The sequence below is a fragment of the Pezoporus flaviventris genome, unplaced genomic scaffold, assembly GCF_033815535.1.
Source record: "Pezoporus flaviventris isolate CSIRO_AGI_PZ_B2104156 unplaced genomic scaffold, CSIRO_AGI_Pfla_v1 ptg000013l, whole genome shotgun sequence".
Taxonomy (NCBI): domain Eukaryota; kingdom Metazoa; phylum Chordata; class Aves; order Psittaciformes; family Psittacidae; genus Pezoporus; species Pezoporus flaviventris.
Genome location: NW_026892561.1, coordinates 17,558,728 through 17,586,571, shown reverse-complemented (window position 1 = coordinate 17,586,571; position 27,844 = coordinate 17,558,728). Strand labels below are relative to the sequence as shown.

The window sequence follows — 27,844 nt, the reverse complement described above, 5'->3', positions numbered from 1 at the left end:
TTCTTTCTGTTCTGCTTTGGAAACTGTAGGATGGGCCCCACTTGGGAGGCAAGCAGCATGGCTGCATCTGGGTGATAGCTTGGGTTGCCTTCTGTAGGAGCTGGAGGTCTCCATCTGTGATGGAGGTGCCACATAATGTGATGGTGCAGGTGGAGTTACCTTAAGTGCCATATGGGGCCATGGCCTGGTCACCCATGCCATCCACCCTGCCACTAGGTGAATGTGGAGGGGGAAGAGTCCCCTGAGTGTGAAACACTACTGTGCTCCGTTTTCCTCTGTTTTCATATACATCTGCCAAGCCCTCACCACAGCCCCTCTCTTCTGCATCCTTGCAGACCCATTTTTGCTGCAGGAACTCATGTCCCTCCTCATTCACATCAGCTTGAAGGGGGCTGCTGGCAGAGGGGGAAAGCGTGCTGCACAAAAGATGCTCTTTCATTGTGATCCCTAGCTGCTTTCCTATGAAAGATTCTTGTCCTTTGTGAAAGTATCCCAGCACTGCTTGGTGCAGGGCTGGGTTTGTCCCAGGGATGCTGGGCTGATTTGAGGTGGGATGGGGGAACAGGAAATGCATCTGCTGGAGATCCTGATGCACTGTGCCTTTTTCTTCCTAGTCCTGTGACCCATCTGCCTTCTTGCTTGCTGGGTTTCCTCCCCCAGGCCAGTGTGTCTGAGCCGATCCCTGGTTGTCCAGGAAGTGTTTGGAGGCCCAGGGTGGAAAGGGGGAAGTTTAAAAGAAGAGAGAGGGGTGGGAAAAATTAACCAGTTTTCTTGTGAGGCATAAGCACTTTACTGTGTTTTTTTTGTTGTAGGTTGTTTTATTTTATCCCCCCCCCCCCCCCCCCCCGAGCCTGTTGGTACTTGAAGATTCAGGAAATACTGAGTTGATTTGAAAGAAGATGACAAATGATGAAGGGAAATTGGGGGATAAAGACTGTTATTTAGCCACAAGGAGCCCTGATTGGGAAACACTGCTATACACATTAGCTGGTTAATGGGAATTTTGCCTGGGTTATCTCCATCCTGATTAGGAAAGAGAGGCTGTGAGTGCCTGGATTTTGTGTCTTTTTGTTCTGTTTGGTGCCCCAGGCTGTACTTGGCTGCAAAGGGAATGGGAAGGATTTCTTGAGAGTTGCAGAGCATCCCTCTCCTCCCATGCTCTGCAGCTCTCCTTAGGATCACTGCCTCTCTGACTCAGCACTGAGCTCACCAGGCTGCCCCTGCCATCCCTGGTCCCCAGTCTGGGCAAGAACTGGCAAAGCATCCTCGATCACTAGCAGTGTTGAGAAGTGTCTTATATGCTCTGAGTGCCACAAACCAGATAGCCCAGAGAAGGTGGAAGTACTGATTTGTGTTTTCTATGGATGTCTTAATCAATGTGGGAAGCCTCACTGTTGAGGCTGTCTTTTATGAGGATCAGCACTACTCTGTGTTTTGCTTTCTTCTCTGACACTGAATGCTGTGAGACTCGTCTTTCCCAAGACTCCTGGAGCTTTGAGGGGAAAAAATGACCAAAAATATGAGTTTCCTGCTGAAGTGGAAGCTGGCAGTACTGTAAGTGCCAATGAGTTCTTCCGTCCAGCCGCAAAGCTGATACCTCTTCTGATTTCTTCCCTTTCTCTTTGCTAGTGGCTGAAGAGTAATGCTAGCATCCAGGGGACAGCATACTCATTTGCATACCTGCAACTTTGCTGGGCTTGGATGGGCAGAGCAGTCTGTGGCTTGGTAAACAGTTCTGCAGCTCCACGGTCCAGCTGGCTCCTCTTAGCCAGCTTGCCTTGACAGGGCTAGCCACACCATAAATTAGTTTCAACTTATTGTAGTCACTGAAATACAGAAATATAGCTAAGGGCATGCAGAAAAAACATCTGGGCAGTGCAGAAAGGCTTGTTGGCTTTTATGTGATGGTATTATTTGGGGTTGGGAGAGAGCAACCAGAAAAGCACTTCAAAGAACTTGCTCTTCAAAGAATGAAAAGGTGTTTTAATGCTGCCTAGTTCCATGCTGTTTACAAAAATGCATGTTTGTATGTGTATGTATGCATATATCTGTGTATGCACACTCATAATTGCATATATAGGAACGCAAATGTGGATTGTGGCTGTGTTGAAGAGGTGCTCCAGGGAGTAAAGGAGCCCCATGGTTATGTTTCTTTGTGCAATGTAGGGACCATGTGTCCCAATCCCAAATCCTTTCTTTGATTATTGAAAAAACAGAGACTGACCTTGATGAAAATGTGACCGCATGGGACCCAGGACCAGTTCCCTGGAGTGGCGGGTGATTGTCTTCTATTATCCAGGCAAGTAACCTGAATCATAGAATCAGCTAGGTTGAAAAGGACCTACTTCTACCCGAGTCTACCCCAGAGCACCATCTTTACAATCATTTCAGCTTTCCCTACTGCTTTTCCTAGTGAGTCTCCATTTATTCTCTTGGGCAGGAGGCACAACAGCCATGTGATGGTCCTGCCTGAGTGTTTCCTAGTCAGATTATGTGTTTACACCCAGCTTTTTGGGTGCCAAATTGATTTCAGTAGGATCTTCCTTATCCAGGACTTCCTGAGGCATGTGTTGGATTTTACTAGGCTTGGTTAGGAGATTGATTTCTGAATGCTCTGGCCTTAGGCTGTGCGGGTTGAGTATTTGCAGAGCTTCTCTCAGCAAGCTTTAGAGAGAAGAGGACTTAAAAGACAAGTATGAGTAGCTATAGGTTTTTCTAGCCACCAAACTGGTTGTGAAGGAGGGAAGGATTCCCCAAATCTCTGCCGATATTTGTTGCGGGTTGCCCTGGGGAGCAGATATTTGTATCTGAAATGTTAATAGAGAGACTGAATTGAATTGTGTGTGCTGTCGGGGGAGCTGTAAAAGCCATTTACAAAAGAAGCCAAAAGATCAGTAGAAATGCTCACAAACCCTAAAAATCCCAATGTGATGCCTGAATAATCACCCATTTGTCTGGGGAAAGAGATTAATCCAGCTAGGGTTCAGTTTAACAGGATTATTGAACATTGGAGGGGGGCAGAGGGAGGAAGACTCTGGGATTTTTCATATGACTTGAGACCATGGATCTTTCTTTTCCAGTGGCCTCAGCAGGACAAGGAAGCTTCAGGAGTTGGGGTGGCTTTGCTAGATGTCAATGTGTGAGCTGTAGTGGGACAATTGGAATCATGGAAGTCTGACCGGGTCCTTCCCTCCCTTTCACTTTTTCAGCCAGTTTGCTTAGATGAGGAGCTTTTTGGGGTAGAGACCTTGTCTGATGGTACGTATTCCTTGTGGGGAGCTGAAAGGGGACGTTTGGCAGTTTTTAACCCTGCCACAAGGAAACATGTATTTCATCCAAGCAGCATGAAGTCTGGATGCGTCTCCAAGGGGGCTGCTGTCAGGTCAGTCATGTCCATTGCAATGCTAGTGGAAACATTTATCTGGACAAGTCAAGGCAGAGACATTGGGGGAATTTTTGGGAGGGACATAGACCTTCATCAGCCTCTGATGAAGGGTAAGGAAGAGACTTCTGATGGGCTGGATTAGTCATTCAGTACCAAGGGACAGTTGTGCCTCCTGAGCCACCTGATATTGACAAAAACCCTTTCATTTGGCAACATGCCCTAGAAGGTGTTTGGAGACAAGATGTTTGGTGCTTGGCTGCCTTATGGCCCTGATCATGGTAGCTCACCTAAGTTCCTTTCTAGGCATTAGTGTGTTTTCTGCTTAGAACAGCTTTTTACCCTTAGAAACAAGGAGATGCATAGATGAGAAGGGAGACAGTGCCGCTGCCTCTACAATATTCCCACAAAACAGATCACACAAAATAAATTGAAAGAAGAAATGTTTTTGTAGCATTGCCTGCATTTATGTGATGCTAGATAGGAGTATGAGTATGAGCGTGTCTTTGTCTCAGCGCATGCTTCATAATACAAAGCAACCACAGTGTCTCTGCGGTGCTCCCAGAGAGCTGTTGATGTGGTGTCAGATACTGTAACTTCTTTTAAGTCTACTTTATGTAGGGTATCTTGCATATTTGGTGATCACAAAAAGAAGCAGGAGAATAAAAGTGGGAGGAAAAACAAGGGGGCAGCTCTGGCTGTCCCAGTGTGCAGTATCTTCCTCCCTGCCCTCTGCCTTGGTTCTTTAGGTGAATATTTCTTAAGTCTTTTGATGGGACCTTTCTCTTTTTTGGAAGTGGGGAAACTGGTGAAGCTCCTCTCTTCCCTTTGGCTGGTGGTGTGTTCAGGGAGGGGTGGGATAAGCAAAACACTTGGCATTCACAGAACCAACATCTCATTGTTTCACAAAGGCATCATTTTCCTGTTTTGCTTTTTCCATGCATCTTAACCCACAGGTTGTTTACAAGAAAAAAAAAGGCTTTCTACGAGCAGCATCACCTCTTACAGATACGTGACAGTAATATGAGGTGTTTTCTTTCCCACCATGCTTTCTTCAGCCTGTCCTGCTCTCCTCTGCTGTGCAGAAAGACCCCGTGTCCTTTTCCAGGCCATATTTGCTTTCATTTTACCACTCCCAGATGTCCCCTCTCTCCATGGCCCTGCCTCCCTTGTTTCCTCCACTGTGCAGCTTCTGCCAGCTCTGTTTTTTCAGCAGTGCATGTGGGGAGCCAAGGGCCAAGGATGCAGAGAAGACACAGCTACCTGCATGCATACCTGCATTTCCGTGGGGAATGCTTTGGGCATTTTCTCACGTATGGCCTATGCATCTCCAAAGCACTGTTGAGTGGTGCAGGATACTGACAGGCCCAAACAGTTGAAGATGCAAGCTGGTTACCCCAGAGTGGCATGTAGTTTGGAAAGGAGGTACATCCTCACCACCACACCTGGTTTCCTGTCCTTGCAAGGCAAGCTGTATGGACTGGGCAAGCTGTTTTCTAAATGAGGTCTGTCTTCTGGCGCTGGACTGAGAATCCTCCCTGTCTCTAAGAGGCTGCTTTGCAGCACCCCCTGCGAAAAGCGCTGCTGCTGTTACTTAACAGGGATACAGAGGTGGAGGCTGAGGAATCCTGAAAGACTCAGGAATCTTCCAGATGTCCTCCTTCCATCTCTGGCACATCCTGTGGTTCATCATAGCTACAGATACTCATCGGAGCCTGTTCTCCAGGGGTGGCATTTCCCAACACAGGCTGGGAGCCTTTCTCTGATCATACATGGGATGGCTGAAGGCTGCATCCCAATGCAAGCAGCCAGGTAGAGCTGCCTCTTTCATAATGTCTGGTCTTTCTTAAGTCATTTAAATAGCAAATAAACTCCAGCAGTTTCTGCAGAAATGTGAGGTTGGGGCTCTGCTTGTCCGTTGCTTCCCCATGTCAGGGCTGTGCTGAGCCAGGGATGAATGATTGGGAATCAACAAAGTGTTTAAACACCAGAATTGAAATTAATGTCCCCTCATTGCTGGTGAGGCTGCCAATACATTACAGCAAGCACCTTCCCAAAGTGAAATGAATGTTTGTTTATCCTCATGAAATATACATCAAAACATGGTGGTGGGAGAGGCTGCTAATGAGAGAACCGGCCAGCTCTCCATTAATTCCCAGCTGGGAGCAAATACTGCTCCTTTCCTCTTTTCTCTCCTCTCTAGGCCTTAGTTTTGAAGCCTAACCTGTCCGCAGCTGTGTATCCAAAAGCATTAATATGGCTTTAATGAAAACTCCGGTTGATCTGTCCAAAGATATTGATGAGTGGTCCTCAATCGTATTAATCTTCTCATTGTGGGAGGAAATGAAGGTGGTGAGTGGGGCCATCAGGTGCCACTGGAAGAGTGGGGCGCGCTGGGAGCAGGGAGGCCACTGTTGCCTGGCTCTGCCTCTGTTGCTGTACCTTTTCCTGGTTTGTGTAGAGTTTTACAATTTTTTGGTCCTTGAAACTGGAAACAAAGCGTCCATCCCTCGGCTGGACTACACAGCACAATTCCAGGCCGGTATTTAACATTCAAATCATTAAATTTCTGCCAATAAATCCATTACTGTTAATTATATTGAAGGGGCTAACGATCTGTCAACAATATTCCGCCATAGATTTCCATTCACACCAAATGGACGCCTTGCCTTCAATCCCTGCCAGGGTGCGTTTTGGGGGGTTCCTCCTCTCCTTTGTAGCTTTCTCAGTGGAGTGATGCCCCTGCCATCCCCTTCTCCCTGAGCATAGGCTGCTCCTCAATAGGAACACGCTACGCTTCTTTATGGCTTATGGCAAACTGCCTTGATTACTTCTACTGTTGTACCCATTATGTGAATTAAATATGTATTCAGTTGCATGCTGCTTGCGTTGTTATTGCAGGGTGACATATGGTAGTGACTCAATTAGAATGAAACTAGCATTAGATAACCCTTCTGATTACATGCATCCCAGCTTGCTCTGCAGCCTGGCTGCTGCTGCCACCACCGCTGCTTTGCCTGATCTCCTGTTATCGGTGGGCCACAGGTTTCATTAGCTGTTATCATCTCCAGAGGTGGGCTTTAGGCAGGAGCATGGCGAGAGGGATGGTGTGCAGGTTGAGGTGAGGGTGTATGGGGTACCATTGTACTATCCATAGCTGAGCTGGCCTTGTGGCCTCATGCAAGCAGGCTGTGGGAGGAGGGGTGCTCACAGTGATGTAAGAGTGCTCACAGCAATGCAGGGATGCATTGCTTCCATGCCAGGCCTCCCCCATGGATTTCAGTTACAACCCTCTTTACCTTCCCTTGGTGGTAGCGCCAGGGGTTTTCAGATCCGAAGAAATGCCTGAGAGTGTGGACCATCTGTGAGTCCCAGACAGGCATGCCTTGATGTGGAGCACTGTGGCAGAGCAGCCCCTTGCAAGCAGCCATCTGTGCCTGAGTGAAGCTTGCAGTGTTTGAGGATGTCCTCAAAGCAGCAGCCAAAAGGGCTTTGGTTTGGTACACAGCTACTCCTGACTCTGGTAAGCAGCACCAAGTTTTCTTTAAAGGAAAGGGATCAAATGGGTGGTGATTTTGTGTTCTTGTCTCTTTCCCCCTTTGGAGTGAGTGCCTGGTGAGAAATACCTTGACAGGGACTGGGCATTTTGTCCTCTGCTGGGTGGTTGTTGGGTTGCAGATTGCAGGGTGGCGGTGGGTGGCTTTGGCACTGCTGCCCTCTGGTGCACACCACAGCCGCTCTGTGGGTAGCCTGGGGCTCTGAGCCTGGGGAGCCCAGGAAGGCTGTGTTTGCTCTAACTTGAGGATTTTCTGCTTCCTCAGTTCCCTTCTTCCCTGCAGAAACCAGGCGAAAATCTTATGTTTCTTGAAGCTAGAAAGGATGGATTTCCCTGACCCTGTGCACCACTGCTTCTGTCATTTCTGGCTGTTGGAGGACTCTGCTGTGGGCACGAGTGGAAGATGCTGCTGGTCCTGCAAGTACGGCTCTAGCCTTGAACTTTGGCAGCAGCAAATCTGGAATGTTTGGTTGTACCACAAAACAGCTGAACTATCTGTGTCTATCCACAGGGCATTGCTTCTCTTCAGAGTTTTTGAGCCCTGCTCCCAAACCCTGAGCTTTTACTTTATAGCTTTGTGAACTGTTTGTCAGCAGATCCTGATGCGAAAGTAAATAGGAAATGGGTTAATCATACAAACATGCTTCGGTTCCAGAAACAATCTCAGCCAGTGAACTGTTTGCAAACATTTCTTTCCAAGGGCTGCTCCCCAGTCATGCTGTGATTGCTCCCAGCGCCCAGTTTCTCCTCTCATGTTGGGCAAAGGGAGGATTTTTTTGTAAATGGAGTACCAGCAACCATCAGAGAGCAAATAACACACTTCCTGGTGACAGGGCTTAGCTAAATACAAATTTTATCTGGGTACGTATATAGCTATTGAGGGGGATATTTATGAATGGAAAATAATACAGCTTGACAAAAAAAACCTGCGTTTATGTGGGGTTTTTTTCCACATCAAAGCCTGGAGTTTGGTTTGCACCTTTCATTGCTCCTTAATTCTTTTTATTGCTCTTGCACATTCCCCTTGTGAGTATGCCTGCATAGGGGTGTGTGTGTACACATGGGCCTGCATGCATATTATGCTGTCAGGCCTCTGCAGGAAGCTTTATTCTTGCTTTTGCAAGTGGGAAGTTTCTTTTCTCAGTGAAATAAAGGCCCTTCCCGGCAGAGGACTGTGGCAAAGATAGTTGCTTCTGGAGTCATAATCCTTTAACCCGTTCCAGACAGTAGCCAAAATTGTGTTAGCATCCTTCCTGGCTCACAGTTTTCTGAGTGGCTGTGGGGGCTTTGCAGCAAAGCCCAGCTTGTGCTGCAGAGCACAGGCAGGGTCTGGCCAGTGAACCTGATCTGTGGTGGGTGCAGTGTAAGCTGCCCCTCTCCGGGGAATCTGGGGAGGATGCTCAGATGCAAACGTTGTCCATCTGAGTTCTTCAAATTTTGGGTGCTCGACAGAGCTCAGTGCAGGCACTGCTCCGTGATCCCTCCTGCAGAGGCAGTACCTTGAAGGAACGCACATTTCCTTTTCCAAAACTAAAGCTTTTCTGATTGCTAGGTGCATTTTCTTCCTAGAGAGGGTTTGCAGAGTGAGCTGGGGAGGTGGCGTGTGGCTCGCAGAGCAGGATCCATCCCTTTATTGCTTGCCTTAGTATTGCTTATGTTGTTATCGGCTAGAAAACCATCAGCTCATACAAATGACTGACAGCAGCCAGCGTCAGCCCTTGGCAGGTATGTAAACAAAAGAGGGAACCGTTTTCTGCTTGCTCGTTGCTTTTTTTTATTATTTTATTTTTTTCTTTAAATATTTTTACTTGAAGGAATATGGATGCAGCGTGGTGTAGCCCCATCCAAGGCTGGCAGTGGACCTGTGATGTTAAGCTGGAGGGTGTCACCTTGATTCCAGAACTGCTTGACACAAAGGGACTGGGGAGATGAATAACTGGGGGGCTGCGTGGACTGTTACCTGCTCCCTGTGTTTTCTGAGTCCTCCAAACCTCTCTCTCTCCTCTGAGCGTCCCCTCTGGCCCTCGCATGCATTTCCTCCTCATCTTTCTGCCACGGGTGGGTGCATCTCTGCTGGTTTCTGTAAGCTGCCTGCTGAGCACAGCTCCCCCCCCCCCCCAGTCTGCAGGGCTGTCAAGGGCTGTGTCTCTCTCCAATTGATTGGAAAAGTTCTTGTGCATGTATTTATATTTTTTTTCTCCCAGTGAAAACCACCACCTGAGCAGGTCTCTGTTTGTCAGGCCTGTGCAGCTTAAGCAGAAGGCAGGCGAGCTTGCACATAGGGACTTAAACACCAACATAGTCCTTTGAAGGCAAAACAAAGATATTGATACAAGTGGAGGCTTTCTGCTTGATTTTCACTTTCTAAAGTGCCAGGCAATTTCTTAAGGTGGTTCTTGTTGTATTTATTTTATTATTTTTAGTTATTATTTTTAGTATTAGGATTTGCTGGCAGTACTTATTTGGGTGCAGTAACCCCTTCACCCTCCCTACTGCTGGGTGCTGTGGTCACCTGTGCAGCTGCAGAAAGGAGCAGGTAGACCCTGGAGCAGTGGCGATGTGCCTGATTTTGACCCCAGGGAATTTCACAGGAGTGAAAGGAGATGGAAAACACCATGAAGCTGCTAAGCCATGAGACGGAGTGGATTATTTAAGTGGATTAGTGATTTCTGACCCGGGGCTGGTATGGAACAGATGGGGTTTGGCCTGCTGCAGAGTCTGTGGGAGGGTGATGGTGGGTTGAATCCTCCACCTCCAAGAGTTGCAGCCCGTCCCCCAAATAGCCTCTGCAAGCTGCCCAGCCCATTCCTGGCCTTGGGTGCGGGCAGCTGCCTGCCTGCCTGTGCTCACCCTCGGCTGGTGAAGGCAGACTGCTGTTGAAGAGGAGCTGGGAAATGGTCCCCTGCCTTCCCCTCCCCTAAGCCACTGTGTCAATGGGGAATACTGGCACATGGTGAGAGGGGTGAGGGGTATCGGTGGGTGTAGGCTTCTCCTTCCTCTGCATGGGAAGTGCTGTGCTCATCTCTGTGAGGGTCTCCCAGCCCTTCATTTGGGTGGGAAGGAAACTCCTGCTAGTCTCTCTGCATAGTACATGCCTGCACTTTCTCCCCTTTCTTACTTACTCTCCTTCCCTTCCTTTCTCTTCCTCAAAAAAAATAAAGCAAAAAAAAACCAACCAAAATAAACCCCCAGCAGAAAGCAAGCTGTGATACTGTCGGGCCTGGCGTTGATGTTATTTATTTTCCTCAGTTGCTGCTCTGGAAGCCCGGAGTTGACAGAGCGGTTTTGTAGAATAGAAACATTATAGACTGTTACTGTCAGAGTGTTAAATGTGATGGATAGAGAAATACAGGGGAGGGAGGGGACTTTACACTAGCCATGTCTGCCAGCGAGGGTGCTCATGGGAGAATAAACCATCCGCATGTAAGAAATGAATGAGGTAATGTGGCGGGAGGTAATGGACTCTTGCAACAGAGATGTGCCTTGCTGGCTGGACTTAACCCTTGCGACTCTGCTGCTGGGATGGGGTGGGATGCGGGGTACATGCTTTGCTTGTTTCTGGCCCTGTAGAATGCTGAGGTGTGATAGGAAGAGCCAGGCTGTCCCTGTGAAGTGAGGAGAGTACTGGCCAGTCTCTACAGGCCTTCATCCTGCACAGCAGTGCTTGCTGGGCTTGCCACAAGTCCTGAAGGGGCATCTTCATGGTGAGCACCAAGAGATTTATTTATTGCTCATTAGCAAAGGCACCTGTGCTGCTTCGGAGGTGCAAATGGATGCAGCTTTGAAAAAGCGGCAGCCTGATGGCTCATTTGGGGTGGCTTCAGGTTCGGGGTCCTTCTAAGCGTGGGTGCAGAAGTCTTGGGTGCTCAGATGGCGAGATGAAGAGGTGGCCCTCAACTTGGTCTTACCCTTTCACTGGTGGCAGAGGTGATGGGAAGCTGAGGAGCTTCACCTTCATTTGTGACTGTTTGCACAAGGTGCTATACTGGGGTCCAGAACTGTAGTCCCATGGTTTTGGTGCTTGGTTTGTACTTCAGACATTGTTTCTCATCACTGGGAGGGCTGGGTAAGGAGAAGCTGTGGTGGTTGGTGCCCTTCCAGCTCTGTGTTTATGTCTGGGGAAGGCAGGCTGTGTGCATGTCTCAACACTTCTGGTTCACACTGATGGGTTTTCCAGTCATCCACTTAACTATCAAATTGTATTTTGAAGGCTAATTAGTGTTTGGTACTTGTTTTCCTCTCTCCTCCTCACAGACTCTCTGTAGCAACCCCGCAGGGAGACCCCATGGGCAGTATTACCTCCTGCCTGCAGGACCACAGAATCACAGAGTGGTTTGGGTTGGAGAAGGGACCTTCAAAGATCATCTGGTCCCCCTCCCTGCCATGGGCAGGGGCACCTTTCATAAGATCAGGCTGCCCAAAGCCCTGATGAACCTCACCTTGAACTGTTCCAATGATGGGGCATCCACAGCTTCTCTGGGCAACCTCTTCTGGTGTCTCACCACCCTTATCATACATTTAATCTTTACATCTGATTTAAATCTACCCTCTTTTAGTTTGAAACTGTAACCCCATGTCCTAGCACTACAGGCCCTGGTAAAAAGTCTTTCTCCATCTTCCTTACAAGGATGATGGGATTGCAGTGGGTGAGAAGCCTTAGGGCAGGGGGCAGCCTAGATGTGGGACGTTGTGCAGCCCTGGCAGCTCTCACTGCCCCTTCCTTTCACGCATCACTAGGCGTCCGGCCTGAGTGCACAAAGTTTGTCCTAGTCAGTGTGTGTGAGTAATTAAATTACTTCCTTGTGCATTTTACCCTCGCTGACTTTTACCCATCATCTTATCTCCAGCTCATGGAGCTTCGTTCACACATCCTTGAAGGAGTGTTTCAGCATTTTTGGGTCCTTGCTAACCTCTACTGCTCATGTTCTCCTCAAACCTACTGCTGCTCATGCTCTTCACCTGGCAATAAATTTACTAAGCAGCAGTGGGTCAGCCTCATAGACCCATGGCATTATTGAAAAAGCCATTTATTTCTACTCTTTTCCACATCTTAACCAACCCTTAGTCGTTGCTTTTGCTGGAAGAAGAGTTACATTTGTCAGCTGATGCAACCTGGGGGACTCCAAACAAGGCCAAGTGTGCTTTGTGCCTTCGGTTGCTGGGTGTGCAGCAATTGTAATAGATTAGTGAGGTACAATTTCGTCTTCCTTACGGGCATGGCTAGTTAATCTCAGTGGTATCATGTCCATCTCGAGTCTTTATCCTATCTATTTATCATCTTAGCTGGTACTGAAGTGAGACTCACAAGTCGGTGAATCTGTGGCTCATCTCACTCCATTTTTTAAAAATAGGGTATGACACTTCGTGTCCTCTAGTGTAATGAGAGATTGAGCTGCTAATGAAAATATGCAATCATTTTATTTCTGAGTCCCTGCAGAACTCTTAGGCAGGTATTATCTGGTCCTGGTGACTCCTCATTTTTCATTTTCCAAGCGTGCTTTACTATCACTTCTTCTGACATTTCAATCTCTGCTTGAGTCTCATCTTTCCACCTGAAAGATGGCCCATGGTCAGAGATGGCATGGTGTTGGGTTGCTGAAGGCTGAGGACTATGTTTCCCTGCATCTACTACAGCAGCTCCTCCAGAGATTACCTCTGTATGGGTGATGGCAAGGGCCAGGCTTGCTGTATGTCTTGTGACAAAAATCATCTTCATCTTGGTTTGTGAGCTCCGAGATAGTTAAAAATTGCTACCACTTAAAGCATCATCTGTTTGTGAAATGGGTGAGCTTGAGGAATTTCCTTGTGTTTGTCTGCTGCTTGTTTGGGGTCTGGGTCAGATTTCTTTGGGATACAGTGAGACTCCCCAAAATGTTTCTTTTCAGGAGGCATCTGGGTGTGTTGGCTCCAACCACTGGAGCTGCTCTTGCCTTCAGGCAGTGGGGGAGGGGCAGAAGGAGCCAATCTCAAACCAAAATCTCTTTCTTATGAAAGAGTAATGGGGAGATGCCATTGATGGGGAACACTGCCTGCCCTACAGGTGGAGCCCCAGTGGTCTGTAGCTGTGGGGATGTCAGCATTCCTGTTTGGTGGTGGCAGCCACTCTGAATTCCTGGCTCTATGAGAACTGGTCCTCAAATCCCCTTGGATTTGTTTGTTCAGGTTGGTGGGGGTTTTGTGTGGGTTTTTTTTTTTTGCTTTTTTTTTAGCTTTGTGCTCCTAATCAGCTTGATTTGGTAAATGACTTCTATTACAGCACGTCACAGGGAATTTATTCCTGGGTGCTGTAATCTGAAGAAAAGCAGAGTGAAAGACCTCCAGTCACAGCCATGCATGCACGCAAAAAGTTAAGTATTCTTGCTTTCGCTGACAGTACAAAGGTGTCATATACGAGAAGGATTGACACAGACCAAAGGGTCTTGTGGGAAATATGATAATAACTATAAAGAAGACAGATTATTCCCCAGTTGCCAACATTCAAACCTTTTTACAGTCAGTTCAAACATATAAAACTTTATTGCTGTAGCAGAAAGGGGAACAATTTCTGGTTGCACAGCTTTCCCAGGGCTGGGTTTATACTGTCTGTGTTATTGCTCTATAGTGGCATTTTAAAGTTTATTGAACAAGACTTTTACAATTGAAGGAAGTATATAAAACTGTAAATTTATTAGATTTTTCAGGATAAGTGCCCTTTCTAGTTGTGCTCAAGAATTCGGAGCTACGAGAAACTGCTAGTTACAAGACTTATTAATATTAAAGACTGAGAGAGCGTGCATTTTATACCTTAACTGAGCTAAAAAATAATATTATGATATTACTGAAAATCTGAGCTGTCACTGAGTAGGGTGTGTAGAGTGTTTGTATAGTTTGTGTATGTATAAGTAGTCCATATCCATGTGCAGATGCGCATATATGTACGTGTCTGGGTATGTCTTTGCAGGGGTATGTGCACATGTGCTGTATGAGGGTGTGTGCACATACAAGATCTGAACAGACAAGCACGTGTGTTTGAGCATATATGTATATATAAACCTGTGTGCTCCTGTGTAGTTATTTTATTTTTGTATGGATTTTTTTCCTATATTGTGCAGTGCCTTATAGTATGAAGTCTTAGTGCACAGGTGAGGCTTTTAGTTGATACGGAAATACAATTAATGGGGTATCTGAGTGGATGTGTTGGTTATATCATGCTTGATTTTATGTGGTGTTCACAGGCACCTCATTTTAACTCATGTATGAAGACCTCCAGTATCTAAACTATACAATTTATACCGTGTTCACCATTCACCTGGTATTTTGTGCCTAAAACCAGTGAGCATGTGAGTGGTGGTGGGATGGCAGTTTCCAAAGGGCTGTATGCCTGCCCCCATCCTCTGCCTTTTCCTTTGGGCTGTGGCCAAGTAACACTGATCATAAATTTGCTGGGACCAGATTCTCTGGTTGGCACATTTGCTCTGGACTGCTTATGCAGCAAAACCAGGATGCAGTGCTGCTGGAGACAGCCCTTGGAGAGCTCATCCTGCATACAATCTGGGGAGAAACCTGCTCTTGAGGGGTCCCTGCTATAGATTTTTTTTTTTTTTCCAGCTTGAGAATGATTTCACCTAAATGTGACTTGAATTAAAATAACTCATAAATCTGCTCTTCTGCCTGCTGTGTGTAGAGCATTGCCTGCCCACCATGGTGGCTGGTGCTGCTGGGAGGCTTGGGGGACATCTGAGAGGGTTTTGTTCTGTGGGGCAGAGGCTCTCCTGAAGCACCTCGCACCAGGGCTAGTGGCCAGGAATACATCCTCCAGCTCAGGAGGAAAGCCTGTCTCCACCACTTTGCTCTGCTGGTCCAGCAAAGACACAAAAGCAGATGCCTTCAACTTTGGCATCTGTGATGGCAACTTGCAAGGTGCAGTGGGTGCTTTGGAGGCTGAGCAGGAGCAGGCAGGAGCACCACAAACAGGCAGTGAAGGCAAGGAAGTCAATAAGCCCTGAATCTTTTATGAGACTTTGGATATTCTGATCACAGCTCTGCTTGCACCGAGATAGGAATACAGATTATCTGAGAAAGCGTCTGTGACTTGAAGCTCAGTCCTGGGTCTTCCTAAGGTTTTTTAGCTTGCCTCTCCATATTAACATTTTGCCTCTCCATATTAACATTTTGCTGTTGGTTTTTAGGGGGCTTCCCTTTTTTTTTCCTGCTTTTTCCCTACAGAAGGGGATGGAGCTTGGGTGCAATTTCTGGGAGCCAGGGCTGGCTGGAGAAGAAAGTGGGAAGAATGTTAGTGCAGCTAATGGGGCTAACAGCCTTATCCCTGCATATTGTTAACAACAAAACCAAGCTGCAACCCTGCACGCCATGAGTTGGAAGGAAAGCCCTCAGATCCCTTGTAATCCTGCCTTGCGCAGCACAACGGTGCCGGAATTGCAAGGTTTCTCACCGAATTCATTGTGGCTTTGGAGAGAAAAGGAGAAACTAGGAAAAGAAGGAGGGTAGGGAGGAAAAAAAAGGGAAAAAAAAAAAAAAAAAAAAGACCCGTGCACCGAGATGAATTTATGCCTGAGCTTGTCTTGGGAATGCAAATGTGTGTAAGACTCTCTGAGCTAAACCACCCCTTTTGGAAAGAAGGAGGGGGGGAAATGGGGGAGAAGAAAAAAGTATGACACAGAAGGGACACCAGGAGAATGTGAAATGAGGGTTTGCTGCCCCTCCTCCTGCGCCCTGCCTGCTGCTGAGCTGGCACGCGGGCAAGCAGCAAGGAAACGCTGGGATGCTCCATGGAGGGGGGACCCATGCGCCTGGGTGCCGTGCTCTCTGGTGGGGACCCATTGCACTGTCTCCATTCACTGTGGTCTTGTGCTTGCTCCCCACCATGCCACACCATAAGCGCATCAGGTGTGACATGGCCAGATTCATGGCACTAATACCAATTGCTCATTTTCTGCCTGCAGAGATAAAGAGGATGCTGCCTGCCTGTTTCTCTTAAGCCCCGTGGGGACTGGGCAGGGCTCTCCCAGCACTGCAGGGGTGCTCACACAGGGGTTTACGGAGTCGAGAGGAGGACAGCAGGGAGAGGAGAAAACTAGCTGCGAGCAGGAGGGAGGAGGGATGCAGGAGGAGATGTGAACCCACTGCCAATTGGGCAGTTGTGTCTGTTGTCTGGAGGCTGCTGCTAACCACTCGTTACAATTAAAATGAAGTGTCCGTCAGCGGCTATCTTCGCTGTGTGGCCCATATGTTTCTGAGCTGATACTGTCCGGATTATTCTGTTTGGGAGAACGATAACGGCTGTTTATAACCTTGGCAAAGACTGAGCCCTAATCAGGCTGGAGCACATTTTCACCGACTGGCTGATAACGGGCTGTTAGCTGCCTTATCGCTGGGGAGAGATAGGCCAAAATAAGCAGATCTGTGAGCACAGGAGCCCAACCAAGAGGCGTATACTATGGCCTGGCCTTTATTTTTAGATGCTCTTTTCTCTTTTTTCTTTCTTTTTTCTTTCTTTTTTTTTTTTTTCCCCCCTCCTTTTCCTGGCTGATTTCAGAGAAAAAGGGGGATCCTTTCAGAAGAAGGGGAAGGAGGGAGCTGGCAGGTTTTGTTCACATCTGTAAATGGGGTAGCAAGAAGGGTGCGCAAAAACAGTGCAGGGGTGTTGCATTGCTTTCCATGTGCCCCTCAATTTACCCCATGGCCCCACCCTACACCTCTGAGGGCATTTCCATCTTTGGGAAGAAGAGTGTGAAAGTATGTCTGTCCTCCCTCACAGCATCCTTCCTTCTCTTGCTTTCTGCTCACTTCATCCTCTTTTCTCTGGGGCTGGCTCTCCAAAAAAGGGCAAGTGGGCTAGAATTGGTCTTGTGTAGAGGACAGGCATTTTGAAAGAGGGCATTTTCCTCTGAGTTTTCTCAGAAAAATGGGGTTACATGAAAAGATGGTGTGTGGCAGCAAGACCTTAGTATTCCTGCTGCAGTCACCATGTTTGGGCCAGAGCATCTTGAAATTACATGCAGTTGGATAACTAGTGAGCCCAATTTACCCAAATGTGGCCCCTCAGTGTGGGTGGCTAGAGCATCTTCCCAGTGCTCATTGGTACTCGGCTATTCCCAATAGCTGGGTTACCCTGGTGCTATGCAGATGTGTGATCCCTGCCATGCCACCCTCTTTCTCAGCTTAGCCACAGCCTTGCTCCATTGCGCCTGTGTCTCTGCTCTCGAATCTTCCAGTGGAAATGGTCCAGATCATCCAGTGCCGCTCCTCCCTCCCTCCCTCTGCTGCTCAGGCTCTGTACTCTGCCTTGAAGTCTCAGGCAGGTGTTCAAATAAATAATGCAGCTAAAAATACCTTTTGGCAGCAGCTGGGAGTTGTTGCGAGCGGCACTGCCAGAGTGGTGGGAATACAGCATCCCGGCTCTTCAAGCAGGTGTGTCTGCATGCTCTGGAAAAGTGAGAGCAAGCATTGTGGGGACGAGGGTCTGTCTGCCTTCTGGGTCCACCATGGCCCCACTGACAAAACAGAGCAATGATTCTGTCCTCCCTGGCTTTGAAGCAGGCATCGTTTTGCCGAAGTTGGCTTTCAGTGGAAGGATGCAGCCACCTGCATCCTAGCTAGTGGAGAAGTGTCATGGTTGCCCTCCACTCCAGCTGCATCAGCAGGCATTAGGAAACAATTGTTTGTGCTGTGGTAGCATCTCAAGCCATTTCCCCTTGGAAAATGGTTTGCAGGCTGGATTGTGCAGCTGCCTTGGGCGAAGGATGCTGAGCTCTTTCCAGCCATCTTCAGATACTGCAGGAGCACTAGGCAGCTCTGGCTTTTGGTCCAGTTCACTGGAAGTGACAGTTTTAAAATCACCCAAAAAATCCCTCTGCTGACTGCCCTTTCCTGGGGAGACATCCCAGCTGAAGGTAATTTCTGATGGCTTTGACTCCTCCCTTTACCCACCTAGACCTGGCAGCCTGGATCCCAGTGGGTACAGCAGGCTCCATCTCCACTAGCACTTGTCTCCTGGCTCTTCTTGGAGACCTTTTGAGAACTCCCCTGGCAGCAAATAGTTGTACGACAGCTTTAATTATTACAACAGGAACATTGCTGGGGGCAGTTGGCCACAAATAAAACTGACCTTGGTTTTCCCCTTACCCAGCTGATAGCAAACCCTTTGCTGCGGGTCAGAGCTGCTCCCACTCCAATGCACAGAGGAGGGATGCTAGCCTGCTTTTCTCCAGTGCCCATCCATTTTGAGGGAATGCTGGCCACTTTCTGTATCAGCTGTGGACTTTTGGTGGGTTGTCCTTGTGTACCTCAGCTTGGAGAACAAAATGTCTTGTTAATGAGCCACAAAACACCCTTGCCAGAGTGCAAAGATAGGGGTTGGGTAAGCTAGGAATATTCCTGAGCTACATGCTTCTCAGGAGGCTGAGACCTGGTCCTGCTCATAGTGCTGGCAGTAGCCTGTCAGCCCTGAAGTACTGGCTGCCCTTGCTTCGCCCTCCTCTCTAGGAGCAGGGTAAGATGCTGGTGGGGCTGGCATAGTGGCTGAGGGTCACCCATGTTCTCAGTGATGGATCTGTGATTCTTGAGTCCTGCAGTGCCCCTGCCTCACTGTGATTTTGGCCATGGCTCCTTTTGAGTCCTGAAACGATGAAGCCAAATGATGTGCTGGAAAACCTTTCTGACTCCAAGGGAGATGCTGTCTAGGAATCACTGGCTGCTTTTACATGCATTTTGGGTGTATTTGGCCTGTTTTGACAGCAGAAGTGTAAGCACAGTGCACAGTCAGCTAGGGGTTGGACAGCTTTTTGAGTGAAAACGTGTTTCAGCAGTTGTGTGGTGGTCCAGCTGTGGTGCAGTGGCCTAGTGCCTGCCCGTACAAGAGCAACCGCAGTGACTTATCTCAGTCCCCAGGGCTGGGCCTTTTGCTGTGGCTCAACAGCCGGCTGCCGGCCCGTGAAATGCAATCAGAGCTATGCGGATGCCACGAGCCAGGGCAAGCTGACTCTTCCCATCTCATCCCACAGAGAACAAACAGAGCTCAAGGTAAAGCACTGAAATTTCACCATGACCTTTTCTTAAAGCATTATAATCAAGTTGAACGTTTCCAGTTGTCCCACTAATGTTTGCCCCATGGGAGAAGGCGTCCTGCTTTGAGGGAGGATGTTTGTGGTGATGAGCGTGCCTGCCCTGGGAGCTCGTGGTGCTGGATGCCAAATGCCTGCTGGGAGACAGGGAGGCGGGGGGCAGAGGGCTGGGGCTGCTCCCTGCCTCCCGCTGTCATGCAGCCAGGGGAGGGAATCTGCTGAACACTCTGCATCTGCTACAGCCTTTGCTCAGGGCTCTTCAACACATAGATTGTAAAACACGCATCGCCTGGCGTGTTGCTGGGCACCCGTAAGGCCTCCCCAGTGTGATTTCAAGGTATTGCTTGGGTGGTGGGTTTGGCAGCTCCTGACTGGGGGCAGATTGGGGTTGGCTTGAGGAAACTGGGGCTGGAGCTGGAAGGGCTTGATCCAAGTATGTGCAGAGATGTGGAGGCAGAGAGAGCCTTCAAAGTTCACCCTGGACACAAAAGAAGTCTTCCTGGGCAGAAAGGATGAGCTGTGATAATGCTGCTGCATAAACCTGACTTTCTCATGTGGTCATGGCCTTTTAAGCTGGTGTCTTGTCATGGTGGGTCCGAAGGCATGGTGTTCAGCCTTCTGCATGCAGGAACATCTCACTTCAGCTTGGAACAGGCAGTTGCCCATCCTGTGTCCCCTGATCCCTGTGGCTTGCATGGCAGAGACCAGGGTTTGATTACATGTCCCTTAACCAGCAGTGGAGAAGGTGACCCTGTATTCCCCGTGATAAAGGGGACAAGGTCCACTTGGTGACCTGCTCTGTCTCCCAGAGCCACGCAAGAGGGATGACCCAGATGCTTTATGGAGGTTGCACATCTAAGCCCAGCTCTGTGTTTCCTGCAGGCTTGGGAAGGTGGGCCAGCTCACAGTGGGAAGGGGAAATGTTTTTGCAGACCCTTCCCCAGCCATGACGCTCTCACTGTGTTTGGCTCAAAATGCCCATGACCTTCAGGCATGCTTTTTTTGGTCACTACCAGATTTTTGAAAGATGTTTAAGAGGTGAAAGGTGAGATACTCCTGTGTGTATGAGCAGTGGTTGTGGGAGCAGCAGTGGTGGCACAGGAGCTGTTGGAGCTATCCACACACGTGCAGGGATGCAAACAGCCCTTTGCTGGAAACTTGCTTCAGCTTCACCAGCCTTGTCAGCTTGCAACTGCCTCCCAGAGCAGCCGAGTGCCCATGGCTGCATCCATACATGGAGTGAGCCCTTCTCCCTGCTGTGCCAGGCCAGTCCATGCCTCCTGTACCCCAGAATACCTGCCTTTGTCCTGCAAAGGGAGGGTCCCCTCTGGCTGTGTTCACATGCTGGCACCGCTGACATTTAGCTTGCACTGGCTTACAACAATGCATATGTATGAGAAGCAGACGGGAGTGTGACAGGGGGCTGGCCCTGGTCTCACGACCTTTGCAGATATGGAGCTGCTGCTTTGTGGCTCCGGAGGGTTTTGTTTTATATTTGAAATTTCTGATTGAAACCTTCTAACAATCCCAATTCCGTTTTGGCCTGAAAGGCTAGATAGCTGGGTGGAGTGCTGCTGCTTCCCAAGGGTTTCCTCCAGGTAGCAGCTCTGTTTACATAAGGCATTGGATGCAGCTGTAACGTTCACAGCGAGGGTCTGTTTTAAGCTTAGAAAATTGAGTTCACCGCATTGCTGAACCAGATGCCAACATGACAGCATGAAATGTTGTCGGGTACTGTGGTCTGGGTGATGCCTGGAACCTCTGGAGAAGCGTATCTTGTCTGTATTGGTCCCAGATGGTGACAGAACTTTGATGCTAGTGTAGTGAAGCTGGGTGCCTGCCTGCTGGAGGTTTTAACAGTAGCACCTCCTGGGTGATCTTGCTTTATCCCTCTTCCATACGTACCTAGATTGTCTGAAGACACTATTGTGCCCTACTTGTTTCCTGCCTGAGGGTGGATGGTGCTCACTGGTGACCTTCCCTCCAATGCAGTGCTGCTGCTGCAGCTGCCTTCTTGAGGAGGGTCCAGCCTGCAGGAGCAGGTACCTGCGCATCTGGGGGTTGTACTGTGGGACAGAGCTACCTGGGAAAGCTGCTGCCACATGGACATGGTCCAAGTGGTGATGGTACCTTCCTGCGCTCAGATATGGTCATCCCATGGAAGGGTGGGATGGTTGGGAGACCAAAGCACAGGACTGCTAAGGAGCACAGAATTAAAAGTGGTGGTCTCCTGGAGAGCTCGTGGCAGCGCAGAGAGGTGAAGTACGGCCTGGAGAGCCCTGTGATGCAGGCAGGCAACGCAGGCAGGTGTTGTCTGTGAATATGTGTCTGCCTGGGCTGCATCTCGTTCCCAGGTGTTAACTGTTTGCTGATGGAATGACCTCCCAGGCCAGCACACAAGTGCTTCCTCCGCACCTCACTGCCCACCCTCATGTCCCCCTCTCTGGCACTGGCTCTGGGTATCCCTTTTCTCTCTTGGCTGGGCAGGAGACATTGCTCCCTCTTCCTGGGAAGGTCTCCCTCGCACAAAATGGCTCCCTCCAACTCCCCCCTGCTTCCCCTTCCCCCCCTACCCCAAAACTTTCTTGCTCTGGGGTTCACTGCAGAGCTGTCCTCTGTCTCAGTTGTTCCCAACTGTCAGAGGTTATATATATCTGCTCTGTTCATGCTCATCCTCTGTAACCATTTTCTGCTACAGAATCTTCTGGCTGCTCGTTGAAGCCTTAATCCGTAATGCAGCGATCAATGGGTGTGCGCCTTTACCACTTGGATGCTCATTTTTTAATCCCCACTGCCTCCTTCAATGTCATCCCTTCCCATTTTTCTTTATAGAATTTCAGGTCTACTGTACCTGCTGATTACTTAGTGGAGACCGCTGGACATCTCCCTTAATTAATTCCATCGATTTCTCAAATCCCACAAGGTTTGGGGTCCTTAGATTTCTGAAGCAGCTAAATGGAATGTCTAAATTCCGACATTTTCCCTCTATAAATTGTTTTGCCAGGGAGACGATGAGAGGCAGCAGTCCAGCTTTATTTATTTGGAGGTGATGTTAGCCCTGGAGCCTTCCCTGTCCTTGTTGTGGGTGCAGAGGAGGGTGTTGGGAGGGGTATGCTGCTGGTCCTCATCACCTGGCCATGCCCTCCATCTCAGGGATTCTCTTGAAAACCCCTGGTCCTCCACTGCCATCCGTCCTGGCAGTAGCATTCTCCTGGCAAGGAAACAGGATGGAACCAGCCTTGGGAAGAAAATAAAGCTCCTGGAAAGGACCTATTTACCAGTTGGGCCTTCACTGCGTGCGGCTGGGGAAGACTGTTGCTATGCGCAGGGAGCTTAATTTTATTATTACTCTCTGCTATTTAATGTCTGTCTCTCAGGCAGCTGGTGATGTTTTAATGAAGCTGGAATTGCGTAGTCTGTAGCGCTGGATAATCGTAAGCTGCCGAGTCAGAATCAAATTAATAATTCATGAAATTAAAGTGTATAATTAATTCGAACTGTGCAGATGAGGAGGGACATGAGTCTTAGGCCTGAAAGGAGCGCACACATGTCTGTGAAACGTGCGTGTTCATGTTGATCTGCATTGAGGGGCACATCCATATTGGGTCCCGGGCAAGGCTGGGCAGATCTGCCTCCCAGCTGCAGGTCCTTGGCCATATTGCCTTGCTGGATGGTAAGGCATAGAGGCTTGATTTCAGCTGGTTTTATTTGGGAATTTCCCCACTCACACATTCTGTTTTCAGGTTAAAACTTCCACACTAGCGTTGGTCCAAAAATGTTATTTGATGTCTGGGGAAGCCTGCCTGGCCACGTAACTGGCTATGGCCATGTCTCCATTCCCCTGGAGAGAAGCAAGATATGCCTCCACCCTTCATGCTGTCATTAGTTTTCTTGTGGTTCTGTTTGTTTTCTCATTTGATCTGGTGTGAAACGACGGGAAATGGAGCAACCACTGGGTTGCTCTTTGAAGGATTTATGCAGTGAAAAGTCCCAAGGGGTTGTTTTTGCTTGAAAAGGGGGAAGGGGTCAACTTGATGGAGTAAATAGTCACCCCACCAACATGGGACGGTTTCCTAGTAATTTATTACAAAGAGCAGGGACGTGTGTTCCCATTCACAGAAGTATAAGCCAAAAGGGCTCATGTCGCTACTTAGGCAGGTCAGAGCCACCATGAAGGACGTAGGCTTGGAAGTCTGAGATGTACCAGTTACAAGCAGGTAGGGCAGCTGCGTTGAGCAACACTGGAGGTTTAGGGCACTTTTAGCTTTGGGTCTAGTTGGACCCACAGCAACATTACTGATCCATCATGTAGGAGGCACTGACCTAGTCCTCATATTCCTGTTAAGCCTTTGCTAGCATTGAGAGGAGCAATGGGAAGGTGAGCAGGGGAGGTTGCACCACTTCGCCTGCACTGTCTCCTGGGGAAAGGGGTCTCATTACATCCTGATCCAAGGTGAGACAGCTGGCAGTTGTCCTGGGAGCCATTTCTCTCAAGTGTCTCAATGCATGGGGAAGGAGCTTCCTTGTGTGTGCAGAGAAGCAGCTTTGTAACCAAGAGAGATTGGATGAAATTCGGATACAAAGACACATGCAAGCTGAAATAAAACACCTGTTTGGGTCCAAAATTTCTGTCTTCCCAAGAGCGTTGAGCTGCCCATGCAGTGAAAACTTGTTTTTTCACTGAAGTTGAGATGTTGAACAGTTTGCAGTTTAGGGGGCCAAATCTTCACCATCTGTGGTCTGTATGAACTGTTGGCCCAACCAGGCTTTCTGCCTCTACCATTGCAGCAGGTCATTGCTGCTTCTGTAGTGGAGTGATGTTGGATGCTCTTTTTGCCTGGCTGTAGTAAGCTTTGCTTATTTGGTTACAGCTTCCCAATTTATGTTATTTTTGTTCCAGACAGAATGTTGGCATTGTGGATTCGGAGGGTGTATTTCTTGAAGACATTTGTGAGGGAATCTTTTATTCATATGAATTTTTTTTTTTAAGCCAAAAATCTGGCTGCAGAAAGATAATGTGATTTGCTGTAAATGCCATAGCTGTGAAGGATCTGAACTACAAAGCTCTTGGAACAGCCTTTTAGAAAACTATTAAATGACAGCAAAATTGTGCAGAAAGGACAGTGTGAGTTCATTTTTGGGGTGTGAATCAGGAACCCTCCCCACTAGTTTAAATTGACTACAGAATCCTTCCCCGCAGGGTGGGCACACATTGGTCCTGCACCAGGTGCAGCTATCTCAAGGTATCATGTATGTTCAGAGACCTGCTGAGATCAGGTGAGATTTAGTGTAGCATCACTTCGGTCTATGTAATTCTTCCTTCTGTGTTTGGCAGCTGGTGGCCCTGGGGCTGAGGGACACCGTGCTTCTCCTTGGGAGGGGAGGCAAACTGTGAATTTGCTTTTCTCCTGCTGAGTCACAGATACAAAAGTGAGTTTCTGGTCCGAACGTGCATTAGACGTCAGATGGTCAGTAGCTGTTTCAGTGCTCAGGCTGGGTTTCAACGGTACATGGGGGATCTGCCTGTTGCGGAGTCAAAGCAGAGCTGGGGAAACCACAGATTTTTTTCTGCAAGGCTCTTGTGTGCACAGGAAACTCGAAAGGTTCCTTGTATTTTGCAGTCAGGGGGCAAAAGTAGCTTTTATCCGTGTTTCATAAAATGAGGTTCTTCTGATCATTTCCAGGACATGTTGCAGCTGTTTGCTTTGGCAGTCCTGAACAGTTTTAGTTCCAGAGGAGAGACAGTATTTCAGTATTGAAGGGTTTTTTAACACTCCCTGCCAAGGCTTCGGTAGCCTACATACACCATCCATACACTCTGTACTGTATGATGAAAAGGCAAGACACACAGGACCTTCATGCTCATTAATTGCCTGCAATTAAGCCCTGAAGCTTTTGTGATGCTTACTGAAATCAGGCAATTGCTCTTGGATCATTATGGTTGTCGTTCTGCTCCTGAAATCCTGTTGGCATCTCCCTGCCTTGATGGAAATCCTTATCCCAGGTTGGGGGTGCTGGTGAGTGGTACAGTTAGAGGACCAGAGGGGAGTGTAAGATATTTTTGGTTTTCTGATCGGTCAGAGCCAACCGTGCATCCTGGGCACATGGGATGAAGGCATGAAACCAAGTCAGGACAGCACAAATTGCTCTCTGAGCTCTTTCTTTCAGCATTCAAACATGACAAGCAGTAACTGAGTCTCTTGTGCCCTGTTTCACCTGTCAACTCTTGTAGTTTCTCCATTGTAGAAAGAAAGGGAAAGGAAGGATTGCCTTCTCCCTGTGAGCGAGGCTAAACATCAGCAAAGGTCTCTAAGGTTGCGCGGCACTGGGTAAATGCTGAGTGGTATTAATAATAACCTGCCCCTTCTTGCTAATGTGCTCCCCTTTGTAGTCCAGATCTTTTATTATTATTATTATTGTTAATATTATTGTAGCTGTTATAACACAGGCCACAGGGAAGCTGAGGAGTGAAGCTGGCTGCCTCCATTGCTCTGCCTCCATCCTGCTTGGTCCTTCCCTGCCTGGTCCCTGCCTGTGGGGTGGGTAGTTTATATACCTCCTCCTACTCTCTGATGGGTTGCAAGAGAGGCTGATGGCTCCCTGGCCCCGTGCTCCTCATCCCCACCACCCTGGGGTAGCCAGGACTGGCTGGGGGAGGGACAATGGGGAGACCCTTGCCTCTTGGGTTGGAGCTGTTCCCTCCTCCTCACAGATCCATGCAGCTGTATGGGGGCACATGAGAGGTAGAAGAGGGCAGGGGGAAGCAGAGGTGGGGAGTGGGAGCCTGGCTGAAAGGGTTACTGCCAAGTACAAACAAAAACATGATGTAAATCAGCCGTTTGCAACAGGTAGCCTTAATCAGATACTGTCAGATGAATTCAGCATCTCTCCGATTGTCGCCTGCACTAGCCTCCCATTCAGAAGCCCTCATCTGCTCCAGATGTGGTTTAATTTACTGCGACTTGGCTAATTACTGTAATTAAGGATTAATTACTGTTAATTACTTTCACATAAACTCAACGCCAGTCAAAGAGCGGAGCCTTATGAAGCCTGCCACAGCAGCGAACATGAGCACGGCAGCTTGGGTGGGCCCACCAGGTCCTCAGGGCGATCCTGAGCTGGTACCCACTGCCTGCCCTGCCCCCAGCCCTGGCCCTTGCCCCACAGGTCACCCCCTTCCCGGCCCTCCCGGGGCCAGCGGGCACACGTGGCAGGGCTCCAGATGGCATCCAGCAAGCCAGCCACCGTTATTATTGTTAATAATTAGATAGAGCAGGGATTTGCTGTGCAAACTCTGGCTAGGGAGGGGAGGCCAGCAGCGTCTCCAGCAGGCTCTTGAAAGATGCAGCGGATTAACCACCTTTCCCATCCCCAGCCCTTCCTGATGCTCCCACTTGTCGTGTCCTTCACTACCCGTTCCCAGTCAGGGACTTTGCTGGAGACCTTTAATATGCGGGAGACACAAAATGGTTATGCTTCCCCCAGCATCATCTGTGCAAAATGTACTTTAGCAAAGAAGAGAAGAAATCAGCCCTGTATCTAAAGGAACAGGAGCATGGAAAACCTGCAGTGGGTGTGGGCAGGAGCACCAAAATGATTCATGGACAGTACAGTGTGCAGTATTCCTGGGGGCAGAGGGCCTGCCCTGCTTCCCTGGCTTCCTTAGAGTTGTTAGGCTCATTATCTGTTGGGCTTATTAGTTTTTGAAGTCCTGCGGCTTTTTCCACCGCAGCAAAAGGAGGAAGACCCTGGCATGGGGGTAACGAGGTGCAGTGGCTGTGGCAAAGCCGGGAACAGGCTGTGCCCCATCCTCACCCATTGCCTGCGGCCCCAGCTTGGTCTCATGGCTGTGTGTGTAATATGAAGGCAGGATGGGGAGAGAAAAATCGGCATGATTAGATGGGTATTGTTCTATTAGATCTCTGCCTGCTTGCTGTTGTGTCTCAGCATTTGAAGATGAAACATATTCATTTAGCTCCTAGGATGAATGGTTTTAATAAGGGGAGCAAGATGAGGTGGGGTAGTCCTGATGACTTCAGAGACCCATCAACTCTCCCCCTAAGGCCATTTCGGTGATGACATGGGCCACATGACCATTAACGCCGCAATCAGGACAAGTTTTCCGTGTCCGTGCGAATCCTTCAGCTGGGAAGAGCGTGTTTTGGAGCCCAGGAGGAGATGTGTATCAGTGGTAATCGGATTGAGCCTGCAGGGAGGGCAGGCAGGGGGTGAAACAGGGGCTCCCGAGAAGCAATTCCGAAGGGGAAGCAAGGAGGAGCAGAGGTGCAGGCTGGCCACCCAGGGAGGCTTTGGAGGGTGAGTTCCCAGCAGGTGTCTGCTGGATTGCCACCTTCCCTGTATCCCAGCACCCCCTGCAAAGGGGCTGAGACCTTGCAGTGCTCATTAGCTACTTCTGCATGATCGAGCGCCTCTTTCTGCCATCCCACCCAGCCCCGACTGCATCACTGCCATCCACCTCCAGGCTGGCTGTAGCCTGCTTAAGCCCCAAATCATGGTAATTCCCATTATTAGGAGCAAGTCTGGGGGGAGGGGTAAGGACACCATGCTGCTGCTGGTGTCCGTGTGTCCCGGCCTTGCAGGTTTGGAGGCAGGGGTGTGCAGGGGAATCGTGCTCCGGTGAGCGAGACGGGGAAACCAGCCGGCGCTCCAGCTGTCAGCTCCGCTCAGCCTGGCTGTCAGGCGCAGGGATGGGAAGGGCCTCATTGTTTTAATTGACACCTTCCCCTCGCATCCCACGCTCAGCCATCCCAGCCTCACCCTTCCTTTCACCTTCCTTCTCCTCCCTAGGAGGAAGCGGGGTGCAGTCCAGCTCTCCTTTGCACC

General features: G+C 49.0%; 1 protein-coding gene across 6 annotated transcripts in view; it reads left to right on the top strand.

Annotated features, from left to right (window-relative positions):
- PBX1 (PBX homeobox 1) overlaps nucleotides 1–27,844 on the top strand; it is a 133,240-nt gene that overhangs the window by 58,132 nt on the left and 47,264 nt on the right. Inside the window, exon 1 of one of the 6 annotated variants that reach the window (XM_061451922.1) lies at nucleotides 15,448–15,746. The exons of 4 other annotated variants lie outside the window; for them this stretch is intronic. In XM_061451922.1, coding sequence (XP_061307906.1) covers nucleotides 15,707–15,746 — 40 coding nt within the window. In that variant the 5' untranslated portion in view covers nucleotides 15,448–15,706. Of the gene's footprint in view, nucleotides 1–15,447; nucleotides 15,747–16,926; nucleotides 18,960–27,844 lie in introns of those variants that run through there. One more of the 6 variants, XM_061451919.1, reaches the window with a different exon arrangement.